This window comes from Brassica oleracea, chromosome C3 (genome assembly GCF_000695525.1).
Source record: "Brassica oleracea var. oleracea cultivar TO1000 chromosome C3, BOL, whole genome shotgun sequence".
Taxonomy (NCBI): Eukaryota; Viridiplantae; Streptophyta; class Magnoliopsida; order Brassicales; family Brassicaceae; genus Brassica; species Brassica oleracea.
This window is the reverse complement of record NC_027750.1, coordinates 2,860,500-2,888,070: the sequence shown is the minus strand read 5'-3', so window position 1 is coordinate 2,888,070 and position 27,571 is coordinate 2,860,500. Positions and strand designations below refer to the sequence as shown.

The window sequence follows — 27,571 nt, the reverse complement described above, 5'->3', positions numbered from 1 at the left end:
TTTAAATTAAAGCGTGTATATCTCATTTATACGAATGAATCAGTATTTTAATCTAGTTTTATTATATTATTTAAATTAAAAAATATTGAATGGAATTTTTTTTTTATATAGAAATACATGTGTCGTAAAAGCATATAATAATTTTTTAAAAAAATCATTTGAGGCTTTCATCTCTTATCTCTATTTTTTCTTTAAATATTTTCAGATTTTATTACAAATATACATATACACATGTCTGCAGAGTAATGTCAAGGTCGGCCGGTCATAGTTATTGAACAACAAAAATTGTTACGAAATGTCTGAGATTACAAGCAATTCATACAACAGCCTGATCTTCTAATATGTGAAATATATTTGCAAATAACGTGAAAACTATTGTATTATACGTATAGATATTATATCAACGGCATTGAAAAGAAATACAAACTCTAAATATGCAGGTTTAAATTATGCGCAATTTTTGTTAGCAAAAAAGAAAAATTATGTGCAATTTTTTTTTAGGTTACAAAATCGTTTACAACTTACAGAATTAAAATTTTAAATTTATACATACAATGTCATCCATGATATATTATCCATATGACAGCATCAAAATACATTGTCCACATTCTGTTATTCAAAATACTTTATTCACAATACTGTATCCATAATATGTCGTTCATGATGTTTTTATGATATATAAAATAATAAAGTAAATCATAAAATATAAAAAATAGAATTATATCTCATTGTTCAAATTTATTTATTTTGTATTTTTCATAATGTAGAAAATGAGCACACAAAACTACGAGAGATTAACTATTACTTTTGGTCTTGAAAATAAAAAGAATTCGAATATTGGTTGGGTATACTATATAAGCACATGAGTAACATTAACACAATGCTTTTTCTTACAACTTGCATAATGTTTTAATCACAACAACATAATCTTAAAAAAATACATCTACAAAAAAAAAAGTATGCATGTTAGTAAATGTCAACTAAACATAGTTCATATCCGATTGCTTTTTCATTTGCTCTCGTCGTAAGGAAAAGTATTTTTGTCAGCTTTTACACGAAAACAGCCCAAAGTATTCTTTTTTTCTAAGGATGTCTTTTTTGATCAATTCTAGAATTGTCTTATGATGTAAATATATGTCTAAAAGTGTAATGCACTCTTTAGAAAACAGCCGAAGACGAATGTAACTGACATTGACATGTAGGAAATGAAGACAGAAATGAAGACAGAATACATTGTAGAGATCTCATATACAAAATAAACTTAAAATTATGACTTTTGTAGTCTTGGATACTGGACGAACGAACCAGCATACAAATTTGCAACTACTTTGACAAAACAAAATAGTCGTATCGAGTAGCACCCCCAACAATCAACCAATATAATTGATTTCAAACTTGATCCATAGGCGACCATTTGTCTCGAGTAACACCCCTGCAGTACCGGTCCGGACCTAAATGGCGCCTAAAGCATACTAAAAAAATGCTGCCCTTTAAATAAAATTATTTAATATTTAAATTTATAATTAAAATAAAAATATTATTGAAAACTAATTTGTTACCAAAGAACAAAAAAATATCAATACATTATTCATGAAACCAGAGAGAGTTTTATCTTTGTTTATATTTCAATTTTTCTTTTCAAAAATAATAGAACTTACAAAAAAAAAAGAGGAAAAAAAACCTAGAACCAAAGAAAATAAATTTTAAAAGGTGAAGTTTTCTTGTGTAACTCAAGGAAAATATAGATACACTTCAGGATGGTAGAGAAAAGGTATCAATGATAGAAAGGTAGTAATAGAACAAAAGGAAATAATTAGGTTTGGATTAACTTATTTGTTTTATATTACATAAAAGTAAGTTAAAGTTGTTAGTTGAGCACGTGTTTGGCTAAGATCGGATATTTAATATTTTTAATGATTATCATATTAAAAACGAAAAATAAAAAAAGAAGAAAAAGGTGAGGGTCGAAGTCTGGATTCCCTAGGTATTAATGCATGGGAACACACCACTAAACCAAAGCATCATACCTTATAGTTGGCGCCCCAAAATATATATAACCCCTGGCGCCTAAAGCCCTTGCTTTACGGGCTTTAGCCCAGGGCCGGCCCTGCACTCCTGGCAATCTCCACGGTAACCTTGTGGCTTCACGAGCGTGAATATAATCTTGTAAACACTTCTTTTGTAGGTGGTGTATTTAATAACCAAGGATGACATATGAGGCATAAAAAAAAATTGTTGTATTTTTGTTAAAAGAAATTGATGGTCAATCAAAGTCACATTGAATGTAAAATTGTTACGTTACTATGGTTAGAAAAATATTATACTTTTTCAACCCGATCACTTGTAATTCCTTTTTATTGTTTGTTTGTTTGAAGACCACTTACATATAATCAAGGGCGGATCCAAATTAATGATTTTTAACTGGTGCTTTTAGTGGATGTATATGCTTTTTAAAAGTGTCATGGTCTTCATAGTTCATACTATATATACCCCTATCTACGTCATAATTAAATAACAATAGAAGAAGATAGAAGAAACAGGCATCATCGAAGATGAAAGAGAGAATGACGGATGAGGAGGAGGAGCCGCTCAGCCCGATGGCCCGTGTATTCCAATCGCCAGACGTAGACTACTGCGCGGTCACCATCATGGGCTTCAAATCCAAGATTTGTCTAGACGTCCTTCTTGATGCCTTGAAGCATATTGTCTCCAAGCTTCCTCGTTTCTCCACCAAACTGGTACAAACACATATATAGACCTATAATAATGGCTATGTCGGGGACATCACCAAACCTAATTTTTACTTTTGTTGAATTATATTTCTGATATTTATATAACTGGATCTTCTAGTTTAAAGAACAAACATAACATCAAAATATAGATAGTGACTTCTTTGCACAGGACTTCTAGATTGTTTAAAATGATCCTGTTTTTATACATCAAAAAATTCCTCCTAATTTTTTTTTTTAAATCCTCCTAAAATTGTACTTGGGATTTGGTCTAATTAATTTGTCTTAACTTCATAGACTGAGAATGGTGCAAAGTGGATAGAGGCTAAAATCAATGTACAAGACCACGTAGTTGTACCATACATAGATCCAGAAGAGATAGGTGAAGATGGACAAGGCTTTGTCGATGACTATATCTCACGTCTCACGATGATTCCCCTTGATAGATCAAAACCCTTGTGGGACATGCACATCCTTAACGTCAAAACCTCAGATGCCGAAGCAGTCGGTGTAATTAGATCTCACCATTCATTGGGAGATGGAATGTCATTGATTTCCCTCATGCTTGCATGTACCCATAAGACATTAGACCCCCAAAATACTGCTATTCCTTCTTTGAAACGGCGTGAAACGGTGCCGCATGGCCTTAGAAAACAAGGCTGGTTCTTAAGGTTGAGATGCACCGTTCGTTCTATAGCGACACTGCTTTGGAACACACTTGTAGATATGTTGCTTCTTTTGGCGACTGTCTTGTTTTTGAAGGATACAAAGACGCCTCTAACAGGTGGTGAAGATGCCGGGAGGAATCGAAAGAGAATATATCACAGAGTTATCTCTTTGGACGACATAAAACTTATAAAGAACGCTATGAATATGGTACGTTACACAAAATGTTCATAACTATAATTAATTTGAGGGTTACTCTTTAATGTATTTAATTACTAGTGGATCTTCAACTCATCTTTCGACTGTTGCTAGACTATCAACGATGTTCTAGTCGGAGTTACACAAGCTGCTCTTTCTCGTTATTTGAGCCGGCTATATGGTAAACATAAATTCAATATATGATGTAAATATGTAATATTAAGAGTTAACTTCCTAGCCTTAAAGTTAATTCTAATATACTGAAAATAATAATACGTGCTGGATCTATATCTAATGTTTGACAACGTGTATCTCTTGTTAGTTAATGAACAAGGAAGGAATAATGAGGAAGAGGACGGAGCATTGACATCGTATCCGAACCATTTTCCAGATAGACTACGTTTCCGTGTAGCCTGTGCAGTAAATATCAGGTCCGGCATCGGATTCAAGGTTAGATATATTATTGTATATATACATCTCATGATCAAGCTTGTATTGTTGTCACTGACAAGCAAGATATGTTATATATAAAAAGCCTTTGACAGATATGATGGCCAAGGATTCAAAATGCAGATGGGGAAACTACTTCAGCTTTATCATCTTGCCTCTTTCCATCGGTTTACAAACCGATCCATTGGTCTATCTAAAACTATCCAAAGCCATGATGGCTCGAAAGAAGCATTCTTATCACGCTGCACTAGTGTATTTTATCATTAAAATGGTCCTAATGGTGTTTGGAATTAAGGTAAATAAAGTAATCAATGAACTTTGTTTGCATTTATCCGGACAATAGTAACAATATAACGCAATCTTGTCAAATATATTAGGCAGCAGCAACATTATTCAATGAACCCGTGAAGAATTTAACCGCATGCGTTTCAAACGTCGTTGGTCCCATGGATGAAATCAGTTTCCGTGGCCATCCTATCGCTTATATCGCTTTTAGCTCTTACGGACACTCACAAGTACGTAGTTTTTTTTTGGGTTGTTGCATGATTTAATCAAATGATAGGCAACTTTTGCTATTCCTAAACTTATGTATTTGTGTTTGATAGGCATTATTGGTACATTACATAAGTTATGCGGGGAAGATGATGATCTCGTTAGCGGTTGATCCTACAATCATACCGAATCTTCACAAGATATGTGATGATATGGAACAGTCATTGAAAGCGATGAAAGCTGCTCTGTGGGAAAGAGGGTTACTCTAAAGGCTTATGAGCATTTAAAGCGTGTATATCTCATTTTATATGATCGTACTAATATTTTAATCTTGTTTTATCATATTTCTAAAGTTTGTATTATAAATCAATTTAAACTTTTTATAAGAAAACAGCTGTTATAAAAGTATTTTATGGATTCTCATATTTTTCATTTAACATCTCGTCTTTTTTATAATTGTTATTTTCATTTGATTTATTATACAATATTCATTAAGATAGTTGCTGAAATCTACCGAGACATGTTTATAGCATTTTAGACCAAAAAATATACTCCGTCCGTTTTTTTATATACGACGCTTTAGGATCGTGCACATAGATTAAGAAACATTTAATTTTCTAAACAAAACATCATTAATTGTTTACCTAACCACAATTTAACCAATAATAAAATAGAAACTATAATATCATTGGTCATCTAGCATTAATTAGTAATACATTTTACATAAAAAATTGAAAACGTCAAATAATTTGGAACAATTTTTTTTCTTCTAGAACGTCAAATATAAAAAAACGGAGGGAGTATATGTTTATATAAATACATGTCTGCAGAAGTGCAGAGTAATACCAAGGGGACCGGTCATAGTTGTTAAACAATGAAAAAAGTGTTTAGAAAATGACAAAGATTTTAAAGTGTACATACAAATCATACATAAGCCATGTAGATTCTAATGTGTGAAATATAATTGTGATCTAACAATTAAATCATGTGAACTATTGTATTATATATGTTTGGATACTACACAAAATTGAATTAAAACTCTAATATGCAGATTAATAAAATTTTATGGTAAACTTTTGATATGTCTTTTTTTTTTTTTTTGAAATACCTGGAGAGAATGACTATATGTGGATTGCACGAATTACTCTGGACCATTCCATAAACTCATGATACCTTAGCTTAATTAAAAACAAACCTTTGATGTATTACAAAGTCGTTCACAACTTACATAATCAGACACCTGAAATCGTTGTCGCTTCCGTAACCAATTTTACTGGTATTTAATTTCCAATTCTAGGTGGTGGACAAAAAATCCTTGCCAATTGCAGGCAGAGTTATTGATAGTTCCCCAAATGAAATATTACTCTTTTCCAACGACACTGGTGGCAGTTTTTAGCAAACCAATGTATTAAATAGATGAACATGTAGATATGTTTGAATGTGCAAAGCAGCAGCGGCACCATTTTGGGTGACTTTTCGCAACCACGCTCCATATCACCATTTAATAAGATGATAAGACACATGCACATGATCATACTAAATTTTGTTTCTCATGGCACAAGTTGAGCTTTTGAGTCCAGTGACATACCAAACAGAATTGAATGAAACTATTTTATTGGATGATGTTTCTCGTCAATCAAAGTATTAACATTAAATCTATACTAACATTAAAAAATGTAATCGTATAGTTGTGAGAAAAAAAACAACATTTTTCTTCCCCACCAATTGTACCACTAAAAATTTACGTTCTCCTTAAATAACACTGAAGACATGAGCAAAGAAGCATACATCAATGAGGAAAGAGAGAATGAGAGAGGAGGAAGAGGAGCCCCTCAGCCCGATGGCTCGCGTATTCCAGTCGCGAGGCATAGACTACTGTGCCGTCACCATGATAGGGTTCAAAACCAAGATCAAACCTGGCGTCGTCCTTGATGCCTTGAATCATAATGTCTACAAGCATCCTCGTTTCTCCAGCAAACTGGTACACACTTATGCATATCTACATATCTTGGAACCAGCGGTCGACGTACAATATAGACACGTTTATTACGTAGCCAAGCATGGTTATTTTTGAGATTTTGAGGGGTTCAAGACTATTGTTTCACTTCAATAAGCCTGTTTCTGATAATTTGAGTATCATCTGGTTTATATATTGCTTTATCGGTTTAGATTTCTCGTAGCTTTTCTTGTTGTTCTGTTCTTTTAGACTGATATATGCACAGATCGTACCTAAATTCTATGTAGGATTTAAAAGTGTTTTGTCTACATTTGCCTTTAACTTCACAGTCTAGTGATGGTGCAAAATGGATCGAGACGGAAGTCAATGTAAAAGACCATGTAGTTGTACCATACATAGATCCAGAAGAGATAGGTGAAGATGGGGAAGGCTTCATAGATGACTATACTTCACGTCTAACGATGAATCCTCTGGATAGATCAAGACCATTATGGGACATTCACATCCTTAACGTCAAAACCTCAGATGGTGAAGCAGTCGGTGTTGTGAGAACTCACCACACGTTGGGAGATGGAACGTCCATGGTGTCCCTCTTGCTCGCATGTACACATAAAACACCAAACCCCAACAGAGTTTCAACTACTATTTCTTCGTTGAAACGGCGTGAAAGACATAAAAACAAAGGATGGTTGTTAAGGTCGATGTTCACCATTGGTTCTACAATGACGCTGATTTGGAATACAATTGTGGATATGTTGCTGCTTTTTGCTACTCTATTGTTTTTGAAGGATACAAAAACACATCTCAAAGGCGGCGCAGATGTCGGGAGTAATCCAAAGAGATTTTATCACAGAACTGTCTCTTTGGATGACATTAAACTTATAAAGAACACTATGAATATGGTACGTTACACTTTATGTAATTCATAACTATAATTTGAGGGTTTCTCTTTGATTTGATTTCAGTGGATATTTATTTCCTCTTTTGTGTGCTGCTAGACTATCAACGATGTTCTGGTCGGAATTACACAAGCCTCTCTTTCTAGCTATTTGAACCGACGATATGGTATAAACGTTAACTTCAATATATATTATATGTTTTATTAGGAGTTGTAACAATTTGCTTGCCGTATAATATCCTAAGCATAATTTTATTATGATACAATAAAGAGAATCTGCATGTTGGATCTACATCTAATGTATATCTTGCTTCTTGACAAACTAGACAATAAGAATGAGGAGGATGGAGTATTGATAGCATATCCGAACAATCTTCCAGATGGAATACGATTTCGTGCAGGCTGTACGGTTAATTTGAGGTCAGAAATAGGGTTCAAGGTTAGAGACAAACACCTCAAATTTAATCTAAACTCTTTATATGTCAACAAACAATATGTTTAATGTACACTTCATATATTTTGTTGTTGTTGTTGTTGTATAAAGCCTTTGGCAGATATGATGGTCGAAGATTCAAAATGCAGATGGGGCAATTACTTCAGCTATATTGTTTTGCCCTTCTCCATCGGTTTACAATCTGATCCGTTGGTTTATCTAAAGTTATCCAAATCCATGATGGATCGAAAGAAGCAATCTTATCATGCCCATCTAGCGTATATGATGATCAAAATCTGCCAAAAATCGTTAGGAGCTAAGGTAAAATAAAGTGATCTTTGATCATTAAAAGATTTGTTCGTAACCGTCATGAAAATGTAACACAGCTCTTTGTCACTCTAGGTAGCAGCAAAACTGTTCAATAGAACAGTGATCAACACAACAACAAGTCTCTCGAACGTTATTGGTCCCATGGAAGAAATCAGTTTCGATGGCAATCCAATCACTTACATTGCTACAAGCGGTTACGGACATTCACAAGTATGTAGCTTCTTTACTTCTTCGTTGCATAAACTAAATAAATTGTACGTATATAGCTTAAATTAATAAATCGTTATTTTTTCCGTCCCACACATGTGTTTCTGTGTGTTGATAGGCATTGTTGATGCATTTCATGAGCTATGCGGGGAAGATGACAATCTCGTTAGCTGTTGATCCTACAATCATTCCAGATCCTCACAAGATATGTGATGATATGGAACAGTCATTGAAAGAGATGAAAGCTGCTCTTTGGGAAAGAGGATTACTCTAAGGCTCGCCGTACTATTAGCATCCATTTTAAATAATCCGCAGGCGTGTGGAAGTTTAAGTGTTCTTTTTTTTTGTAATACCGATGATTATCGAAGTTATAGCCAAATAACAGTCTCTGTGTTCATACACTTTGAATGATCGTTTGATATAGTTCAAGATCAACTCGTAGAATTGAGTTTATAACAAACGATTTTACTACTTTTTTAATTACGAAAAAAATACTTTAATATATGCCCTATGTAAAAATCATTTCTGGATTAAATTTTTATACCAAAAAATCAAGAATCAAAAGTTTAATTAATCATGTATTTGAATTAAAGCCTGAAAATGAAATATTTTTGGGAAAAAAAAAAGAGCAACGTAGAGGTTTTATGCTAATGGGCCGAGACAAAGCCGAATAGGCCCCAACCGGCATGACCTAAGTTAACGTTTGCTTGTCCACTCACTGTGTTTTGTCTGAAACTCAATAAAAAAAATTCCTTTCTCCGTCTCCGACGATGACTACCGGCGACCAGAGCAAGAAGAGAAAGCAGCGTTATCTCCCTCAAAATGTATTCCTTCTGTATCTCATTCTCTTTCTTATGCTCCCACTTTACGTTATTCTACGAATCTGCAGCTAATTCTCCTTGATCGTTGTTGCAGAGACCAGCGAAGAAGAAGGGAGCTTACCCTTTGAAGCCAGGGGTACAAGGCTTCTTCATCTCCTGCGATGGCGGACGCGAATTCCAAGCTTCTCAGGAAGCTATTAACGTCATAGATTCCGTAAAGTTTATCTCTTTTTCCCCTTTAATTGATTTAATCTCCTACTAACTGTTCATGTTGTGCTTAGTGTCTCTGTTTCTTCCATAAATGTGATTTCTTTATTGAAGTGTTTCCTAATTGTAACGTGTTATAGTTTTTTGAGGAGCTAATGCTTGGAACTGGCTTGAAAGTAAACTCTTCTGGGTTGCTTGAGAACCCAGTAAACAAAAAGGTTACATTTTCCTATAGCGACGATGAAGAGGAAGATGAGGGTGATAATGGTGAGGAAGAGGAAACCAAAGGGGATGGGGATAAGAACGAAGTGATTGAAGGCGGTAATAATCAAGAAATAGCAAGCGAAGGTTCATTTGAAGTCAAACAACTGGAAGAAAATAAGACTGAGAAGAACCAAGAAGATGAAGTGAAAGATCAGAACAGTGTCGAAGAACCTCCAAGGAAGGAGACGTGCACGGAAGAAGCAAGTGAATCAACAAAAGTAAGTGGAAATGCAGAGAAGTCTATTGATAAGCTGATTGATGCTGAGCTAAAAGAGCTTGGAGACAAGAGTAAGGTAAAGCTACTATCTATGAGTTTCTTCAAGTGTATGTTTTTTATCTCTTTTTGGATCGTAAGTGTCTTATTATTTATATTATGACAGAGACGGTTTATGAAGTTAGACCCTGGTTGCAACGGTATTGCCTTCATCCAAATGAAAAGAAGAGATGGTGACCCAAGTCCTAAAGATATTGTACAGCATGGATTGACTTCTGCTGCTGCAACTAACAAGCATATGTCAAGGTTTGATCTCACTTTTTAAAAACTCCATCGTACCAATCATTTTCATAACTGCTATGCTTTTGTTTTGCTAATATATATCTTGTAACGCTTAGGTTCATCCTAAGACTTGTGCCAATTGAAGTGTCGTGTTATCCTTCAGAGGAAGAGATCTCAAGGGCCATCAAGCCTCTTGTAGAACAGTATTTTCCCGTTGAGACTGATAACCCTCGGAAAGTAATAATACTATTACCACCATTATTGTCTATCCCTTCCTGGATTCTGAGAGGCTTATCCTCTCTCTTTCACTATTATTGCAGTTTGCTGTGTTGTATGGAGCGCGTGCAAACACAGGCGTTGATAGGATGAAAATAATAAACGCCGTGGCGAAATCTGTACCTGCCCCTCACAAAGTTGATCTGAGTAATCCAGAGATGTCGATTGTAGTTGAAATTGTTAAGGTGAGAACAAGGATAAGTGTTAATGGCTTGAGTTTTTGCATTAACAAACTGGTTTGGTTTTGGGATTTTGTGTTGCAATTTGCAGACAGTATGCTTAATTGGGGTGGTAGAGAAGTACAAGGAGCTGGCAAAGTACAATCTCAGGCAGCTCACGTCGACCAAGTGACAGTCTCATTTTCTGTTTTGTTTCTCGAGAGTCCAAGACTAGGATGATTCTATGTTTACTGGTAGTGTTATAGATTATTCTGGCTTATAACTTATGAAAATGGTTGAAATTGTTAGTTAGATCCAATGTCTGATGATCAATAAAATTTTCTATTTGATGAAGTTTGGCCGCCTATCAGCATTGAACATGTTTGGTTCAGTGCAATAACACAGATTTGAATGGTGTCTCAATCAAACAAAATCACAGGTTTCAAAAAGGTAAATTTGAGTTGTTCACCGCATCTTGTCTGTCGCCTATACATAGAGTTTAAGAAGAAAATCAAGTTAAAGAGTTGAGATAACCTCCACAGTTAGCTAATGATCTCAAGCACATGACCAACATGGTCTATAGGCTATATAAGGTGAGAGAAGAACCAACATGCACACCAATGATAACGCTAATGGGAGCAGAAGTAAATTGCATTTGTGATGAAGACACAAGGGTACAAATTACACTTGGTAACAAACACCACTACCAATGGATTTTGGTAGAAAATGGATTCAACATATTCTTTACATACAGTCACATGTTTACTAACTCCCTCCAGTCTGAAAAGAAAAACGAAATTAATGTTAAAATTAACTCTGGTTCTTGAATCCCCTTTTTTTTTGTTCAATCTAATTCTAAGTCGACCACTTCACTTTAGTACCTACTCATCCAAGTTGCATCCCCAACAAGCCAAACATAACTTCATACTACCACCAAACATTTTGCTCCTCTGTTTTGATTCTCTAACTCTGATTCTTCTAACTTGATCCCCAGCTTAATAATACTCTACCAGCCTTTAACAAATTCACAGCTTAGGATGGGACAGGGGATGTAGTAGATCTCTCATGTGGACAGGTAGGAGAAGGCTTTTCTCGACAGAGATGACACCGGAATCCAATCACCATACTTGAGTTCTTCTCGTTAATCCCACATGCATCTCCATGGTACCATTCTAACAAACATTACAGACAAAAAGAGAAAAAATAAGGCTGAGAGAAAAGGAAACCAACTCCTGCAATTTTAATCATGGTGAACCAAAAGAAGGTTAGAAAAATGGATTTACTTTCACAGAGTTCGCAAGCGATGAATGTTGATCCGGATTCAGAGTCCATCGAGCCGCATAAACGACACTGACGTTGAACTTGATCAGAATCCGAGTTCTTCAAGGGTTTTGAACATCCATCTCTCGAGAACTTACTGACCCGTTCATCATCAGGCTTTCTTGATAAGCGGAGTCCATCCAACCAATAGCTAAAGCTCCTTTCTGTTCTCTTACTTCTTATGGAAATCTCTTGTTTCATTTTCTTAGGCCTGCCTCTGCCTCTTTTGGTTTCCAGTTTCCGTTTCTTACTCCCTCCAGGAACTGGACTTTCATCCTGCAGCCGAATAACATGCTTCGGTCTCCTGCCCGAACGTCGCAATGGTTTGTTTGCAACAACCTTTTTACGATTCTTTGACCTAACAGAAATTCTCTCTGCCAGTGACGTTTTTTTAGTCTTCTTTAGCCGAACTGATTTGCGAGCAGGTATGATGACCTTTTTACGTTTTTGTGTCTGAACTCCAATTTTTTTACGGAAACTCCCTGGGGGCCGCCCTCTTTTACGTACGATGGGTTGTTCTTTTGCTAGCACTTCACTTCTGCATGCAAGACAGATGTAGTTGCCTTCTTTATCCGCTTTCCTGATATGCTTTTTGTGAAATAATCCTGAAATAGGTAATGTCAATAACAAGCTCTCACTAAATAAATATTTTCTGAAACATCATGTTAGGAGCTAACTCTTGATTAGGATTGAGTCTAACTACTAACAATTCTATGGTCTTAAGGGGGATCACATTGGTTAGTGAACTGGTTAAAGCGGCTGTACCGCAGGTCAATACATCCAAAATGTTTAATTATTTCTTGTGTCTACCCCTTTCAATTCAAGATAGTTTTGTGGAGTTTGTTTGTGTTATGTAAGGGCTAGGTTCTTATTACCTATCATAGCTTTTGCAACGAAAAAAAAAAACTCTTTAAGAAGAAAAAACAGCAAAAGAGACTCACCTTTGCAGATGTGGCAGCACGCAGCATCACTGTCAATGAAGGAAAACAAACACCATTAAAAGGCAGTTAAGAAAGAACCCAACAAACAAACAAAAAAAACTAAAATATATGTTTTGTAGATCAAATGCCATGCTATCAGGTTCTACGCAGAGTCCAAGCGACAATCCTTTTCAAGCTTAGTCAAGATAAGATTGCTACGCTAATCAAGACACGGACCTTTGAAAGCAAAAAGGGTTGTGATAGTACATACCTCAAAAGCACATCTTTCTTACATTGCTCACACAAAGAGGCCTCAGGTCTTTCTGCTCTTTCAAATAGGTATGAGAATCCTTTTCTCTCTGAGGACATTTTCCTTGCTTTGTCTATCTCAGAGGGCCTGAAGGAGCCTCCCGGCTTACTAGCTTTACGTACAGCTTTTTTCTCTTCAAACCCTTTCAGAAGATGTAAAGGCACATATGATTCATTCAGCCAGAACTTTTTTCTTTCACTCGAGGATTCTTCAATCATGCGACCATTCTTCAACACAACATCCGGAATATTTCTCCTCTTGCCGAAGTCAAGGAGATATTTCACAGTTTCTTCCTCTACGCCCTTCCTACGGACAATTGCTTTTTTGAACAGCCTGGCAGATTTTTTGGACTCTTTGTCTGATGCAGGAAGAAGATGACTGTTTTCGATATCATCCCAGTTTATGTAAGAATGGAGTGTCCTCACCTATAAATCACTGAACTGTTAGCTGAAAGTCGTCCAAGGCTCATCCCACAAGTAGAGAGATATTTATCGAGATATGGAACAAGACAAGTGATAAGTGTATAGAACAGTGAAATAAAATGTGGATGACAAACACTAAAATTAAATCTACTTCACCGCAATTTGACAGTTAGAGTAGACAAAAAAAACTTAAAGATCTCATTAGTTTGACCATCAACACTCATGCGTAGGGCAAATGGAAACCGAAATTCTTGCCAGAACGTGCATTACCAATTAACCCTTATTGCTTGCCAATAGCAGCGAAACAAGATTTACATTCAGTTTGCCCAAGTTAATATTACCTGAAAACCGAGCTGCTCTGTAGTCGTAGATGAGTCAACCGCAGCTTCCCAGGCAACACGTCGGCTTCTCTTAGCGGGCTCTGAATTCTCAGGATACAGTATTCCTGGAATACTCATACTTCCACCTGCATAGTGCAGAGTGCATGGAAAATGTAAAATCTAAATGGAAGTGAAAAGAACAAAAGAAAAGTTAAACACAGTAGAAAAACAAACGTGAAACCAAGAACAAAAGAGAAAATATAAACCTTGTCTAGCAGCCTTCGAGACCAAAGAGCGAGGTAAAACCTTCCAGTTGAATAGTTCCCGTGAAATTCGGCCGCCTCTCCACCAGCACATGGCCAGTGCACCATTTTTCTTTGCAGTAGGGTTAACACCCGACTCCAACAATGTCCCCCGCCTTTTAGCAGTCTTTGATGCCGAAGCAATGATATGCCTAGAGGAGCCCATTTCTACGGAAGAATCGACATGGTTTAGCCACTGAAGTGAAAGAACACGATGATGCAAATTTGCCTCTAACTGCAGAGGTAGTTCACAAAAAAATCATTAGGAACCAAAAAGTTGGGGCACGCCCCGGGATTTAATGAATAAGATTTGACTTTCGCCAAAAAATGATTCAACTTAGAAACATTGCAAAATGAAAGCTTGAGAAAAACTTACTTCAACTAATAAATGTCTCAAATTTGATATACTTGATGCGCTCAGAATGTGTTCACGCCAAATTCTGGAGTGCTGTGGATTCAACCATGGACCCACCAAAAGACCTTGCAATCGACTTTCCATGGATAACATTTGGCAAATGATAGCCATAAGATGACTTTTCTTATCAATGGATTGACTGTTAGCAACTTCAGTTTCCGAAGGACTCCGTAAAGCCCCGAGACTCATGTTAAACAAACAATCTGTCTCACTCCCGGCATCCTCAGATTTGCAAGAATGACACCACCCACATTTTTCTTTCCATGCATCTAGGTAGAGGTCTTGGATGTTTCGCCATTGAAATTTAGTGGTCTTCATCAATATAGTCTTCACCTGGGTAGAAGTTATCTCTTCATCAGATCGCATATCATTGGTACGGCTAACTGACTTACGCGCCAGCTCTTCAGAAATTGCTGTAGTCATCTGAGCAAATATGTACTGGTTTCGGTAGCCTGTTTCGCTCTGCACATTCTGTTTAATTCCTTTCCTTGTGTTTATTCTAGCCAAATCATGGGAAGATGCATGGATATTCAAATTTGGCTCCTTCATGACATCCAATCCATTTTGTACAGTTTCAGCAGAGCCTTCGGAACTCAAACTATGGACATCTAGTCCAGTAGCTGAATTTAATACTTTCCGACGAGTCCTATGACAATGATTATGTGGACCTCCATTGCTAGATGTTTCGTCCAGCCTTTTCTTATCTCCAGACGTTGGCTGTTTTTCTGGAGCTGGTAAAGAAGCCTTAGACCCATCAATAGAAGAAACCATTCCTTTGGCTGACTTATCCAAGCATACGGACATTTGCGAATTCACACCGCTGATGGTCCTTTTCAGCCCAACAGGGATATTCCAGTGCTTTTTAATTGCATTTATTACGCCAAGATAGAAACTACCGCATGACTTGAGCTGCTCCAATACAAGGATCACATCATTCACATGGTAGTAGTTCACTGAGCCTGGGCCGTCTGTATCGATTCTGCAAATTCATAGTGGACAACATCAGCCAACATATGAATAGACATAGCAGTTCCTACAATCAGCATAGGAAAGAAGTTCCTAGAAGTAGATGATAAGAAACATTCCATATCGTCATACATCGAGGGTAAAAAACATGAAATTCCAAACGAAGGGTAAATATTTACAGGAACTCAAATTCCTTTAATGGTTACCAGTTAGAGCCTAAATAACAAAAAAAAAAACAATTCAAATGTCGAAACATGCAGCTCAACTTACTGGAATATTTACAGGAATGACAGTTTTATCATGTTATATGCATATTCTAGTTAATCCTACGTGGTTTAGTTAAGGCTAAATAGGGGTTGTTTTTAAAGCTAAAACCTTCACTTACGAGCTCTGGCATATAATCAACATGTGTCTACAGTGCTCGCAAGACATCATCACAAAGTTGTACCACTGAGGTAAGGTAAGACGGCAAAAATTTAAACTATCATTACAAAGGTATATTTATTTACTAAGCAAAAATATCTAGCGGTGACTCGACTAAAATGATTCCACTGAGATCATGCACTAACCCTTCTTAGAACAACAGGATCAAAAAAAAGAAGAAACTTACACCAATAAGTAGCCACAACTGCTGTAGTATCTTCGGCCATGGGGATCAATATCTATAAACTCTGCTCCTCGAATTTGCTTTTCAGGCTTTAATCCTGGTACAAGCCGATCGAATGCACATTCAGGACAGTACCAGTCACCCTCAGGCAAAAGGTCACTGGCAACACCGACACACTTAGAATGATAGGCAGCCGGACAACCATCACAGCAAAGTAAGTTCCCATCAATTTTACAAAGACAACAGTAGTCACTGTTCCGGTCAAACGAGAAATCAATGACCTCATCGTTCAAAGAAAGATCATCTGCCAGCTCCGTCATAGTTCGCTTTCTGCGTCTCACTTCTGAATTTGTCTTCCTGTCAGTTTCCATTTCAGACTCAGCTGCAAAAGATCTTTTATCAAGCTCTGATCTCACAACTTCAGCATCGGTCATATCATCACACAAACGGCTAAGTATCTCAATTTTCAGATTCATGGGCTGTCTGAAATACTCATTTCTCAAATAGTTAAATCGAGTTAGATCCACTCCGGGTTTGTCCTCAGACCAAGAAAACAGCAGGTATTCGAGCACAAAAAGGGGATAATTAACCACATCCAACGTATCCCAATCAAGACTCCTGCATTTAACACACGATCAGAAGATGAGAACCAAAACCGGAGAAGCTTATGTCCATAAAACAGTAGTAAAAGTAAAGTATTCATGACTCAAGACAGAAACTATTAACCATACCTCAGGCAAGCAGACGCAGATCGGTCACCTTCATTAACGAGTTGTTTCAAACGTTTTCTTAATAGTTGCAAGACCGAAACATGGATGCTATCAAGTAATAGACTAGGAGACATGCACCTCAGCGCTTCCACAAAATCCTTCAACTCAAAGGGACTCAGAAACAGCAAAGTGCTGAAGGACCTCAGGCACGAGTAAGCAGTGAAGACATTAAGTACGGGAAGACCATCTAAATTCAAAATATGCGAGGATGGAGGTAACTGTGGCTTTGGCGGAAGCACAGACACATTCTCAGGTTTTTCATCAACGATCCAAGCTTTCTCGTCTGTCAGACTACTAACTGACGGAGAAGGGGATACTTCATCAGCTAAGGAAGCTGTAACAGTGCTGCTGAGAGTGGATCGAGCTGACAGTCTACGAGCGCTTCTTCTCAACCGAGGCTGACTCGTGAACTCTGGATTCTCCGAGCCTTTTCTTCTTTTCCTCCTACCACTTGTGTATTCATTCGACATTTCCCTATCAGAGAGAGACTTATCAACAGTCTTACCATCATGCTCAGGAGCCCCATTAGAATTGGGAGTATTGAGATCTTGCAGGGAAACACCGTTCTGCTTCCCTATCTCCTCCAAAAGCTGAACGCTGGACACTTCAGCAACATGAACTTCTTTACATTCTCCAGCCTCCTCGAAACCATTTTCAACCTGCATGTTGGTTTCTTGAACTATGTCACCTCCATCCTTGGTGTTCTCCACATTAACCTCAAGGTTCAAATCAAATCCTCCCTCCCTCTCCAAATCACAGCTCGCATCCATGTTCAGATCAATAAAGCCCCTCTTTTTATCACCACAATCCTCCTCATAATCGATACTCACATCAACCAAACCTAAACCCTCATTCAAATTCAAATCCAATCCAGTAGTGACATCAAACCCCCTATTCAAATCCATACCTAGGGTTTCCACAGGACCACGATTCAAATCAACATTCCCTCTCAAATCCATCACGAGAGCAGCAACCTCAGCTAAATCCGAGATCTCCGTAGCGCCATTCTCGTAAACGATCTCGAAGAATCCAGACGAATCGTCGCGAGATCGAACCGTCCCGGAGCAAAGCCCAACGCCTTCGATCTCTTTCCTAACGACTTTCCCCACCAACTCCATTCGATGTGGTGGAGAGCTTTGCTTTCGCTTAACGGAAACGGGGAGAGCGAATCTATGATGAACCAACGAAGCGACGCGAACTCATTGGCTAAAGTATGAAAGGGGATGGCGATAAAGAGGAGAACGCTTATAACGTGCAGGAGAGAGAGAGAGAGAGAGAGAGAGAGGGACGGATAGAGATTCTCTCTCTTCTTTTCTTTGTTTCTCTCTCTTCGGGGAAGAAGGAAAGTAGAAAGAGCGAGATCTCTTCACAGAGTAACGCTTATTAACGAATTCTCTGGTCAAAGTGTGTGTGATATGTTTTTATTTTTGGCCTTATTTACCTTTCATAAGCTATGATAATTTCAAAATTGCATGATAAAAAATACAATTTCTCTGATTTAATTTTTTAACTATATTTTATATAGGGAAAATTTCATAAATATATTTTTATTTTTTTTATCACAAAATAGCATCCCAAAAAAATTTCTAAAATAATATTAATTAATTAAATTACCTTACATTTTTAAACTTTTTATCCTAGTTTCACTTTTAAATACCAAACCTTAAATTTTAATCATTAAACGTTAAATATAATTATATAAATATATTTATTTTCTATTTTTAATGAATATTTAGGGGAACTTTAATTTTATAAACCCAACATCATTTTTGAATACTAAACTCTAAACAATAATCATTAAACTATGAATTTAAATGTTAAAGTATTTTTAAAAATGATATCCAGTTAATTGTATTTTAAATAGTTTCTCAGAGTTAAACGTTTACAAATGATAAATTTCACCAAAAATTGAATTTTGCTTTGCAAGAAGATTTGCGTTTGGATTTTGGCGTTTCGGTTTACAGTCAGTAAGAGCATCTCCAACCCATAATACTATTTTAGTGTCAAAACCACATTATTTTAGTGTAATTTCAGCACTAAAAAAAGTTCTTCTCCAACTATAATACCAAACTTTACACTAAAAGCTATTTTATAATATTATATATATTTATGTTTTTATTTGTCATTTATTTAATTGTCTATTTTATTAATAAATTAAATGAATATTGTTTTAGTGGGGTGAATAGTATTTGGTGTGGTGAATAGTATTATACCAAATTTGGTGTGGTGAATAGTATTATACCAAATTTGGTGTGAAATTATAGTGTTGCACTAAAATGGTGTGATTTTTAGTGTTGAGTTGGAGAAGGTTTTTGTGTCAAAATCACACTAAAATAGTGTTTTGGAGTTGGGTTGGAGATGACCTAAGAAGATGAAACTGTAGATGCGCTTAAACAAACAATTTAAGGAGGGGGGGGGGGTTATTTGTAGATAGAGTCTAGGTGAATTATAAAATTTTGAAAATCCATCATTATTGGTAGATGGAATTTTAAACTCTTAGTAAACTCCATTGTTATTGGTTTAAAGATTTTTAAAATCCATTCAAAATCTTTTGTTATTCAAAAAGTTTACTTATCATTGATTTTTTAATTCTATCAAACTCTATTGTTATTGGGATATAAATTCTTTACTTTTTTACTCATGAGACTCAACTTTGAAAATCTGATGTATACCGATAAGAGTTTTAAAATCCATATAATAGAAAACACACTTTTGATTACGTAGCGTTACACAAACAAGTAATAATTTCAACATTTGCCCATTTATTTCAAAACTGTAACAAAAAGAAAATCATATACAAAGAAAAAAAGCAGCGATGATGTTCTTACACCATAATAAGAAACATCAATGCTTAAGTGTCATCATCTTGGCAGAATAGCGTAAGCAATAGTGGTGGAAAGCTGTCTTTCATGGCTGACGATCCTTCTTTCTACCAACTCATTCTTCGAGGCGCAGCTCCTATCGTTGCCATGGACAGAAAACTACCCAACACTCATTTATCATTTCCGAAACATTCATCATCTTCTTGTGTCTTTTCGTAGTGGAAATTGGATCATGTGGGTGAAGGAAGGACTGAGGTGGCTCAACTCATCGCTACTAGTGTTACTAAGGAACATCGATTCCAATCGTACGTAGCAACATGAGGTCCAAGATGGCTACAATAGATTATCCTCAAGAGTTGATCTCGATTGATCTTGTGACTTGATTCGGCCACGAAAATTTCTCAGGGACTTGTTGTACATCATCTCTGACCCGTATATCATCTCTTACTATCGTCTCTACTTATAGAGAGCTTTTAAAAAATTGGAAAGTTTTCTAAAAGAACTTTTACATATTTCCTTAAAAGGATTTATAAAAAAAAAACAAAATGTATGCAAATCTACGAAGATCAATCACAATCAATAGAAATCTATGTAAACTATTTGTTAAGTTTACTTAACTTTTAAAAGTCCATCAACTTTTAAAATCACTAAATTCTATACAAATTCTTGTTTGAATAAGCCCCCTGAACCTGAAACAACAACTTTAAACCGGGAGGTTAAAAAAATAAGCCGCTACTAATAATAAATTAACAGCTCATATTATAATGTCGAAGTTGTGAAAAACTCCGCCAAAGCTGACCGGTCTCTCTCTCTCTCCGTCTTTCTCTCCCCCAAAGCAACCGGTCTCCGCCGGCTAGATCTCGCTCTTCATCGCCGGTAAGTTCCTCCCTATTAAACTTTCCTCTCCCGTATCGTTACCCACTCAATGGGTCGTCCTTAGTTTCTGTCTTTGTAGCATTCTTCTGAGAAAGTTATTAAATGTTCTGACTTTGATGCTACAGTCGTTTTTATTAGAATCTGACGCGTCACTATTGAATGTTCGTTCATATGATCTCAGACCTTGAATTTTCATTTTTTTGTTTGTCTTTCTAATATTTTCATCAGATGACAGAAGGAATGAGAGGAGCAAGAGGTCCCAGATCATCATCCTCTGTTAACTCTGGTCCTGTGATACTCGACATTGAAGATTTCAAGGTAAAAGGATCCACCTTTGTGGATTGATTATGTTTTGAATCATTTAAAGGATTCTGATTTTTATTGGTTACCACTCTCCGCAGGGAGACTTTTCATTTGATGCGTTATTTGGGAACCTGGTGAATGATCTATTGCCTTCTTTCTTAGAAGAAGAAGCAGATTCAGGTGATGGCCACGGCAACATTGATGGTTTGGCAAACGGGCATTTACGCGGGGGGCAGTCTGATGCGTCCCGGTTCTCTCAGATGTCTTCTGCTCCTTTCTTCCCTGAAGTGGATGGTCTCTTGTCTCTCTTCAAAGATTCTTGCAAGGAGTTGATTGATCTTCGTAAGCAGGTGAGTTTGTGTGTATTGGTTTCTTTCTTTCTTTCCATCCTTCTTAAGATTTAAGCTTTTGTTTGACATGTTTTGGAAGGTTGACGGAAGGCTTAATACACTAAAGAAGGAAGTTTCAACTCAAGATGCCAAGCACCGGAAGACACTGACTGAGGTTTGTTAGAACAAATACTTCTTCTTTTTCATTAGATTTTTTGAATTGGATTAAAAGGATTGTCCTTTTTTAGATAGAGAAAGGTGTGGATGGTTTGTTTGAGAGCTTTGCAAGGCTGGACGGTCGTATTTCTAGTGTTGGACAGACCGCTGCAAAGATAGGAGATCATTTACAGGTAAAAAGTTAGTCCTGCTTGTAACAAACTACTTGGTGATGTATCCAATGTTGACGTATGATTCCTCTCTCAGAGTGCAGATGCTCAGCGGGAAACTGCTAGCCAGACCATAGAGCTTATAAAGGTAAGACCGCATCTATGCTGGAAGGTTGGTTGGTTAATTAGTTAGATGAATGCTTATAATTAATCCTTGTTCAACAAATGCAGTACCTAATGGAGTTCAACGGCAGCCCAGGGGATCTTATGGAGCTTTCCGCTTTGTTTTCTGATGATAGCCGCGTTGCTGAGGCTGCTTCTATCGCTCAGAAACTACGTATGATGTGATTGCTATATTCTATTTATGAAAGTTTACAGTTAAACTGGGCTATAATTTATTTGGATGCTCCGCCTTGTTAATATCAGGATCGTTTGCTGAGGAAGACATTGGAAGGCAAGGTGCTGCAGGCAATGCAACCCCTGGCAGAGGACTGGAAGTTGCAGTTGCTAATCTTCAGGATTACTGTAATGGTAAACTATTTTGTTTATACTGTGTTTTTTTTTTTTTTTAATATTCACTATGAGGGAAGAGGATTAGTGTATTCTAAAATTCAACCTTTTGTGACATTTGATTACAAATGTTGTAGAATTGGAGAACAGGCTTTTATCTCGTTTTGATGCTGCATCACAGCGGAGAGATTTATCCACCATGTCAGAGTGTGCTAAGATTTTGTCACAGGTGATTTACTTTATCCAAAAGCACGCACCTTTACTTTATTCCTAAGCTAGTGGTTACATACTGGTTTTGGTATTCAGTTTTCTTCTTCTTGATTTTTCAGTTTAACAGGGGTACAAGTGCCATGCAACATTATGTGGCAACACGTCCAATGTTCATTGATGTGGAAGTCATGAATTCAGACATTAGGTTGGTGCTTGGCGACGACGGTTCTCAGCCTAGTCCTAGCAATGTTGCCCGTGGACTTGCTTCGTTATACAAACAAATTACAGGTCTGAAGGATTTCCATGTGATCTAGATGCAATGCTTGAAACATGCTTACTATGCTGATCAATATCTTCTTCTCATGTGTAGACACTGTACGCAAAGAAGCAGCGACCATTACAGCTGTTTTCCCCGCTCCAAATGAAGTTATGGCGATCTTAGTTCAGGTAAATGGGAACCTATACATTGGATACTGTAGTGTGACTATGAATAAGCTATACCAACTCTTCTTTAATTTTACGCAGAGAGTTCTTGAGCAGCGTGTCACAGGTATTCTTGACAAAATCTTGGTGAAGCCTTCTCTTTCGAGTCCACCACCTGTGCAAGAAGGCGGGCTATTACTAGTGTGTAGATTACCTCCTTATCCTTTTTTCTTGTCTTTCTGCATAGTATAAATGGGATAAGAACGTTAGCTCTTGTTTTTTTGCCTTTAGTACCTTAGAATGTTTGCGGTTGCATATGAGAAAACCCAAGAACTAGCTAAAGACCTCCGAGCTGTTGGATGCGGTGACCTGGATGTTGAAGGTCATTTTGGTCCCTCTTGTTATTCTGAGTGATATAATTTTGTTTCGTTGGTGCTAAGAGTCTTTATTTTAAGTGTGCAGATTTGACAGAGTCCTTGTTTTCCTCACACAAGGATGAATACCCTGAGCATGAGCGGGCCTCCTTAAAACAACTGTATCAAGCAAAGGTTTAATAAGACTTTTTTCAATTCTTCATTGAAGTCAGTTTTTATTTTGTTTATTAGTGTGAAGTGCTTAGATATGTGTGTTTCTCTACAGATGGAAGAATTACGTGCTGAGAGTCAGCAAGGCTCGGAATCATCTGGGACAATAGGACGCTCTAAGGGTGCTTCAATATCATCTTCTCAGCAGCAGATAGCAGTCACTGTTGTGACGGAGTTTGTTAGATGGAGTGAAGAAGCAATATCCAGATGCACACTGTTGTCATCTCAGGTTACTCAAGTTTACAATTTATGAGAACATTAGAATATTAACAAACAAATAGTTATAAAATATTGATTTTGGCAAAATTATCTGATATAATATTTTCTTTGTGCAGCCAGCGACACTTGCAGCCAATGTTAAAGCCATATTTACTTGCCTGCTAGATCAGGTATGCTGTTCAATAAGATTCTAGAATCACTCATATACATTGTGCTAATGCATGATGAGTTCTTGCAGGTGAGCGTATACATAACTGAGGGACTTGAACGGGCAAGGGATGGCCTGTCTGAAGCTGCAGGACTGAGGGAGAGATTTGTTTTGGGCACACTTAGCAGAAGAGTGGCTGCAGCAGCTGCTTCTGCTGTAATTACTCTTTCCCACTATTTGAAAGTCTTCATTATTCCAGTTGTTAGGAAGAGTTACTTATAATTCCTTTTGATTATTTCTCAGGCAGAAGCAGCAGCTGCTGCTGGTGAAAGTAGCTTTAAAGCCTTCATGGTTGCTGTGCAACGTTGTGGTAGCAGTGTTACTATAGTCCAGCAGGTACGTTTTATGGTTATCAGTTTGTTTCAATTATTTAATTGAAATATTCAATAGTATAGTCTTTTGCTTTTGAAATTCTATATTTTGGCCCCTATTCGAATCATATAAATTTGTTTTTTTTTCCAGTATTTTGCGAATTCTATTTCTCGGCTTCTCCTACCAGTGGATGGTGCACATGCTGCTTCATGTGAAGAAATGTCAACTGCTTTGTCTAAAGCAGAGGTTGCTGCTTACAAAGGACTCCAACAGTGCATTGAAACTGTGATATCTGAGGTTAGTTGTTTTTTTTTTGTGTAATCTACAAGCAGAAATCCTTGAGAATAAATGCTGAACAGGTCAAGAGTCATTCTTAATCATGTCTTTTTATTAGGTTGAAAGACTGCTTTCAGCTGAGCAGATGGCTACCGATTATAAATCACCTGATGATGGATTTTCTCCTGATCACCGCCCAACAAATGCCTGCATAAGGTTGGTCAATCTCAAACTCTACCTTCCTCTAATGGTCATGGAGTCTATCACTTTTTTCCCCGTGTGAAAAGCCAGAAGTGTACTTGTTCCTAGTATACTTTGTAGTTTACGAAACCATTTTATATGACATCTATTGATTATCTCTCAACGCCATGCTGTTTTTAATATCATTTCCAATGAACTTGTTACTTTGATATCTAACTCCACTCATTTGTGTGTAGAGTCGTGGCTTATCTCTCCCGGGTACTTGAGTCAGCCTTCACTGCTTTGGAAGGTCTTAATAAGCAAGCCTTCCTGACTGAACTGGTATGATTTGTATCCCCAAAACTCTTATTAAGCCTTTTGCTTTACTATTTTGTTTATTCGAAAAGCGTACTCTCCCTAATGATTTCGGTTCGCTGTCTTTGATTTTGCCATATACTACTACCTTTTCACCTGATTGGTGGTAGTTTAGCATTATTACAACTGAATGATCTGATCCCCGAATGTTGCTGCTTCAAAATTGTTTTCTGCATCATATGACTCGATGCTTTATATTGAGAAGGGTGAGGATTTGAAGTGAATTTTCTTTGTTATTTTCAGGGAAACAGGCTAGACAAACTACTACTAACTCACTGGCAGAAGTTCACATTCAATCCCAGGTATAAACCAAACAGAGATAAACATGCAAAATTTGGTATAGAATTTTTTTCTGATCAAACTCTATCCGCACTAACTAACATATCCCTTCCATTGCAAAAAGTAAAAAAAAAAAAAAAAACAGTGGTTTTGTGTGAATGAACCTTGGTTCTGTTTTGTGTGTGGTGTGAATAGTGGAGGACTACGGCTGAAGCGTGACATAAACGAGTATGGAGATTTTGTAAAGAGATTCAGTGTTCCATCTGTGGAGGAGAAATTTGAGCTTCTGGGAATGTAATAACATTCTTGATTCTTATTTATCCAGTCACTTAAAATTTCTTAGAATAATTATAGTAACAACTTGTGTGAGTGTAGAATGGCGAACGTATTCATCGTTGCTCCAGAAAGTCTGGCGACTTTGTTCGAGGGTAGTCCAAGCATTCGCAAAGACGCGCAAAGGTAAGAGGAGAAAGGAATAACATTAAGATAGAACTTGAAAAAGTTAAAACGAGAGAGTAGAGTAGAGAAAGCAATGTTTGTTAATGACATTTTGGAATGTTATGTGTTGACAGGTTTATACAACTGCGGGAAGACTATAAGAGTGCAAAGCTGGCAACAAGACTCAGCTCCTTGTGGCCAAGCTTGTGCTGATGATACCAATGTTTAAAGAAACTACTTGAACCAAGAAGTCCTCTACTGCGGGAGATATTTTATGTATATTAACTTGAATAATAATAATCTATGCCCTCGTTTAATTTTGAATCCTTATTTTGTATGAGTGCATCAAACACTCCTTTGTTAGTTGATTCTTATAACCAGTTTTACAAAAACAAATTTGAAGTACTTTGTATGAACCAGTTTAATCCTTGTTAATGTATGATTAGCTTCCCCTTCCTTATTTTGCAAATACTCTTTCAACTATATGCAACAATGCTCTTGTTTTGAGCAACTTTTAATCTCTTCCGACTATTTTCATAACATTTTGGTTATTTCGATTCCAAATAAATGCTTTTTAATACTACAACATGGATTTTGTTGAAATGTAGAAATATATAAATAAATCATTTTTGTCGTATATAAATGAAATATTCAGTCCACGATTTTTATGGACTCTTTAAGTTCAACCTCGTATATAATCCCCTATATATTAATTAAGAAGCATTTGAAAAATTAGAATTTTAATTTTGTATTAATTAAAAAAAAACTCAAATCCTAGGTGGCACTCTAAATGTCTTCTAAATTCTATTTCAAAGAATTCTAGAACATCTAATATAAAGTATAGTTTAATCTAATGGTGTCACATTATTTCATAATTATATAACACTAGAAAACATTATATTAACCTAAAATATATGAAGTGTGTATTATTTCCTTAAATAAAAGGTACGGAATTACCTAATATGATTTACATATATACGGGAATTAATGATTATGAATAATAAAGATTTGATAATAATTTTTGCATCATTCTTCATTTTTGTTTAAATTTATATTATTAAAAAAACTTAAACAATCACATTAACCATATAATAAAAAATTAGATTTTTTTCTTATATGTTATATTTTGAATATTTTAAAATGACTTTAAATTACAAAAATGAGGAAACCTTTATATGTTATATATATTTTTTAAACGACTTTAAAATACAAAAATAAGGACACCTTATATGTTATATTTTTCTTATATGTTAGAATTTTCTTATATGTTATATTTTGAATTTTTTTAAAACGACTTTAAATTACAAAAATGTAAGTTTTCCTTAAGTATACGACTAAAAATATTAAAATGACATGTATCAATTCGATGGTTGATTTGAAAGCTTTCAAAACCATATGGAAGATAAAAGTCAAAATAATTCAACCGTGAAAACAATACTGTTTATTTTTTTCAAAAATGTGTTCGCTGGAAAAAATAAGGTTTTTATGTCATAATTTGTTTAATGTCCACTAGAGAACATTATATTAACCTAAAATATAAGAAGTGTGTATTTTTTCCTTAAATAAAAGCTACAGAATTACCTAATATGGTTTACATATATATAACAATTAATGATTATGAATAATAAAGATTTGATAACAATTTTTGCATCCTTTTTCATTTTTGTTTAATTTTATATTATTAAAAAAATAAACAATCACATTAACCATATAATAAAAAATTAGATTTTTTCTTATATGTTATATTTTGAAATTTTTAAAATGACTTTAAATTACAAAAAATGAGGAAACCTTATATGTTATTTTTTTTTAAAAACGACTTTAAAATACAAAAATGAGGACACCTTTTATGTTAGATTTTTTTCTTATATGTTATTTTTTGAATTTTTTTTAAACAACTTTAAATTACAAAAATGTAATTTTTCCTTAAATATACGACTAAAAACATTAAAATGACATGTATCAGT

General features: G+C 36.0%; 5 protein-coding genes across 9 annotated transcripts; 4 read left to right on the top strand and 1 right to left on the bottom strand.

Moving 5' to 3' along the window:
* The first annotated feature begins 2,552 nt into the window (after positions 1–2,552).
* On the top strand, positions 2,553–4,814 carry LOC106334003 (O-acyltransferase WSD1-like). 2 transcript variants are annotated; one of them, XM_013772375.1, is made up of 7 exons: positions 2,553–2,738; positions 3,027–3,605; positions 3,708–3,774; positions 3,928–4,043; positions 4,129–4,338; positions 4,421–4,558; positions 4,649–4,814. In XM_013772375.1, exons 1-7 carry the CDS (start codon positions 2,553–2,555, stop codon positions 4,802–4,804), a joined length of 1,452 nt encoding a protein of 483 aa, XP_013627829.1. In that variant the 3' UTR covers positions 4,805–4,814. The 2 variants fall into 2 exon arrangements, with proteins under 2 accessions (XP_013627829.1, XP_013627828.1); XM_013772374.1 differs by having other exon boundaries at positions 3,916–4,043.
* A 1,528-nt stretch (positions 4,815–6,342) lies between these two features.
* LOC106333935 (O-acyltransferase WSD1-like) lies at positions 6,343–8,634 on the top strand. Of its 2 annotated transcripts, none has more exons than XM_013772316.1 (7): positions 6,343–6,516; positions 6,822–7,394; positions 7,491–7,557; positions 7,717–7,829; positions 7,935–8,144; positions 8,226–8,363; positions 8,479–8,634. In XM_013772316.1, the coding sequence occupies exons 1-7, from the start codon at positions 6,343–6,345 to the stop codon at positions 8,632–8,634; spliced, it is 1,431 nt and encodes a 476-aa protein (XP_013627770.1). The 2 variants fall into 2 exon arrangements, with proteins under 2 accessions (XP_013627770.1, XP_013627771.1); XM_013772317.1 differs by having other exon boundaries at positions 7,491–7,565; positions 7,725–7,829.
* A 461-nt stretch (positions 8,635–9,095) lies between these two features.
* On the top strand, positions 9,096–10,936 carry LOC106331839 (THUMP domain-containing protein 1 homolog). Its single transcript, XM_013770258.1, has 7 exons — positions 9,096–9,184; positions 9,276–9,395; positions 9,529–9,945; positions 10,033–10,172; positions 10,265–10,385; positions 10,469–10,609; positions 10,695–10,936. The coding sequence occupies exons 1-7, from the start codon at positions 9,131–9,133 to the stop codon at positions 10,773–10,775; spliced, it is 1,074 nt and encodes a 357-aa protein (XP_013625712.1). The 5' UTR covers positions 9,096–9,130; the 3' UTR covers positions 10,776–10,936.
* A 281-nt stretch (positions 10,937–11,217) lies between these two features.
* Positions 11,218–18,285, bottom strand: LOC106334668. Its single transcript, XM_013772988.1, has 9 exons — positions 16,896–18,285; positions 16,168–16,782; positions 14,553–15,570; positions 14,141–14,411; positions 13,896–14,020; positions 13,094–13,557; positions 12,844–12,872; positions 11,866–12,507; positions 11,218–11,754 (listed from the first exon to the last, which is right to left on the bottom strand). The coding sequence occupies exons 1-9, from the start codon at positions 18,050–18,052 to the stop codon at positions 11,615–11,617; spliced, it is 4,461 nt and encodes a 1,486-aa protein (XP_013628442.1). The 5' UTR covers positions 18,053–18,285; the 3' UTR covers positions 11,218–11,614.
* A 2,254-nt stretch (positions 18,286–20,539) lies between these two features.
* Positions 20,540–26,059, top strand: LOC106328309 (exocyst complex component SEC10-like). 3 transcript variants are annotated; one of them, XM_013766732.1, is made up of 26 exons: positions 20,540–20,632; positions 20,861–20,950; positions 21,034–21,285; positions 21,365–21,439; positions 21,513–21,614; positions 21,688–21,738; positions 21,822–21,927; positions 22,017–22,121; positions 22,238–22,329; positions 22,430–22,598; positions 22,681–22,757; positions 22,836–22,934; positions 23,025–23,115; positions 23,196–23,281; positions 23,373–23,546; positions 23,653–23,706; positions 23,775–23,900; positions 23,988–24,080; positions 24,207–24,353; positions 24,451–24,548; positions 24,770–24,854; positions 25,131–25,189; positions 25,362–25,460; positions 25,542–25,625; positions 25,739–25,836; positions 25,871–26,059. In XM_013766732.1, the coding sequence occupies exons 2-25, from the start codon at positions 20,861–20,863 to the stop codon at positions 25,815–25,817; spliced, it is 2,493 nt and encodes an 830-aa protein (XP_013622186.1). In that variant the 5' UTR covers positions 20,540–20,632; the 3' UTR covers positions 25,818–25,836; positions 25,871–26,059. The 3 variants fall into 3 exon arrangements, with proteins under 3 accessions (XP_013622186.1, XP_013622185.1, XP_013622187.1); XM_013766731.1 differs by having other exon boundaries at positions 25,739–26,020; XM_013766733.1 differs by having other exon boundaries at positions 20,560–20,632; positions 20,868–20,950; positions 25,739–26,020.
* The last annotated feature ends 1,512 nt before the right edge of the window (positions 26,060–27,571 follow it).

Coding starts and splice junctions, on each gene's coding strand:
- LOC106334668 (XM_013772988.1), bottom strand. CDS start 18,052: ATGGAGTTGGTGGGGAAAGTCGTTAGGAAAGAGATCGAAGGCGTTGGG. Junction 12,873..13,093: donor AAGAAAGATGTGCTTTTGAG/GTATGTACTATC, acceptor CTTCATTGACAG/TGATGCTGCGTGCTGCCACA. Junction 11,755..11,865: donor CGCTTGCGAACTCTGTGAAA/GTAAATCCATTT, acceptor AATGTTTGTTAG/AATGGTACCATGGAGATGCA.
- LOC106328309 (XM_013766732.1), top strand. CDS start 20,861: ATGACAGAAGGAATGAGAGGAGCAAGAGGTCCCAGATCATCATCCTCT. Junction 22,758..22,835: donor TTATGGCGATCTTAGTTCAG/GTAAATGGGAAC, acceptor AATTTTACGCAG/AGAGTTCTTGAGCAGCGTGT. Junction 23,116..23,195: donor CGGTGACCTGGATGTTGAAG/GTCATTTTGGTC, acceptor TTAAGTGTGCAG/ATTTGACAGAGTCCTTGTTT.
- LOC106334003 (XM_013772374.1), top strand. CDS start 2,553: ATGAAAGAGAGAATGACGGATGAGGAGGAGGAGCCGCTCAGCCCGATG. Junction 3,606..3,707: donor TAAAGAACGCTATGAATATG/GTACGTTACACA, acceptor GACTGTTGCTAG/ACTATCAACGATGTTCTAGT. Junction 4,339..4,420: donor TAATGGTGTTTGGAATTAAG/GTAAATAAAGTA, acceptor CAAATATATTAG/GCAGCAGCAACATTATTCAA.
- LOC106333935 (XM_013772316.1), top strand. CDS start 6,343: ATGAGAGAGGAGGAAGAGGAGCCCCTCAGCCCGATGGCTCGCGTATTC. Junction 6,517..6,821: donor CTCGTTTCTCCAGCAAACTG/GTACACACTTAT, acceptor TTAACTTCACAG/TCTAGTGATGGTGCAAAATG. Junction 7,395..7,490: donor TAAAGAACACTATGAATATG/GTACGTTACACT, acceptor GTGTGCTGCTAG/ACTATCAACGATGTTCTGGT.
- LOC106331839 (XM_013770258.1), top strand. CDS start 9,131: ATGACTACCGGCGACCAGAGCAAGAAGAGAAAGCAGCGTTATCTCCCT. Junction 9,185..9,275: donor AGCGTTATCTCCCTCAAAAT/GTATTCCTTCTG, acceptor TCGTTGTTGCAG/AGACCAGCGAAGAAGAAGGG. Junction 10,386..10,468: donor AGACTGATAACCCTCGGAAA/GTAATAATACTA, acceptor CTATTATTGCAG/TTTGCTGTGTTGTATGGAGC.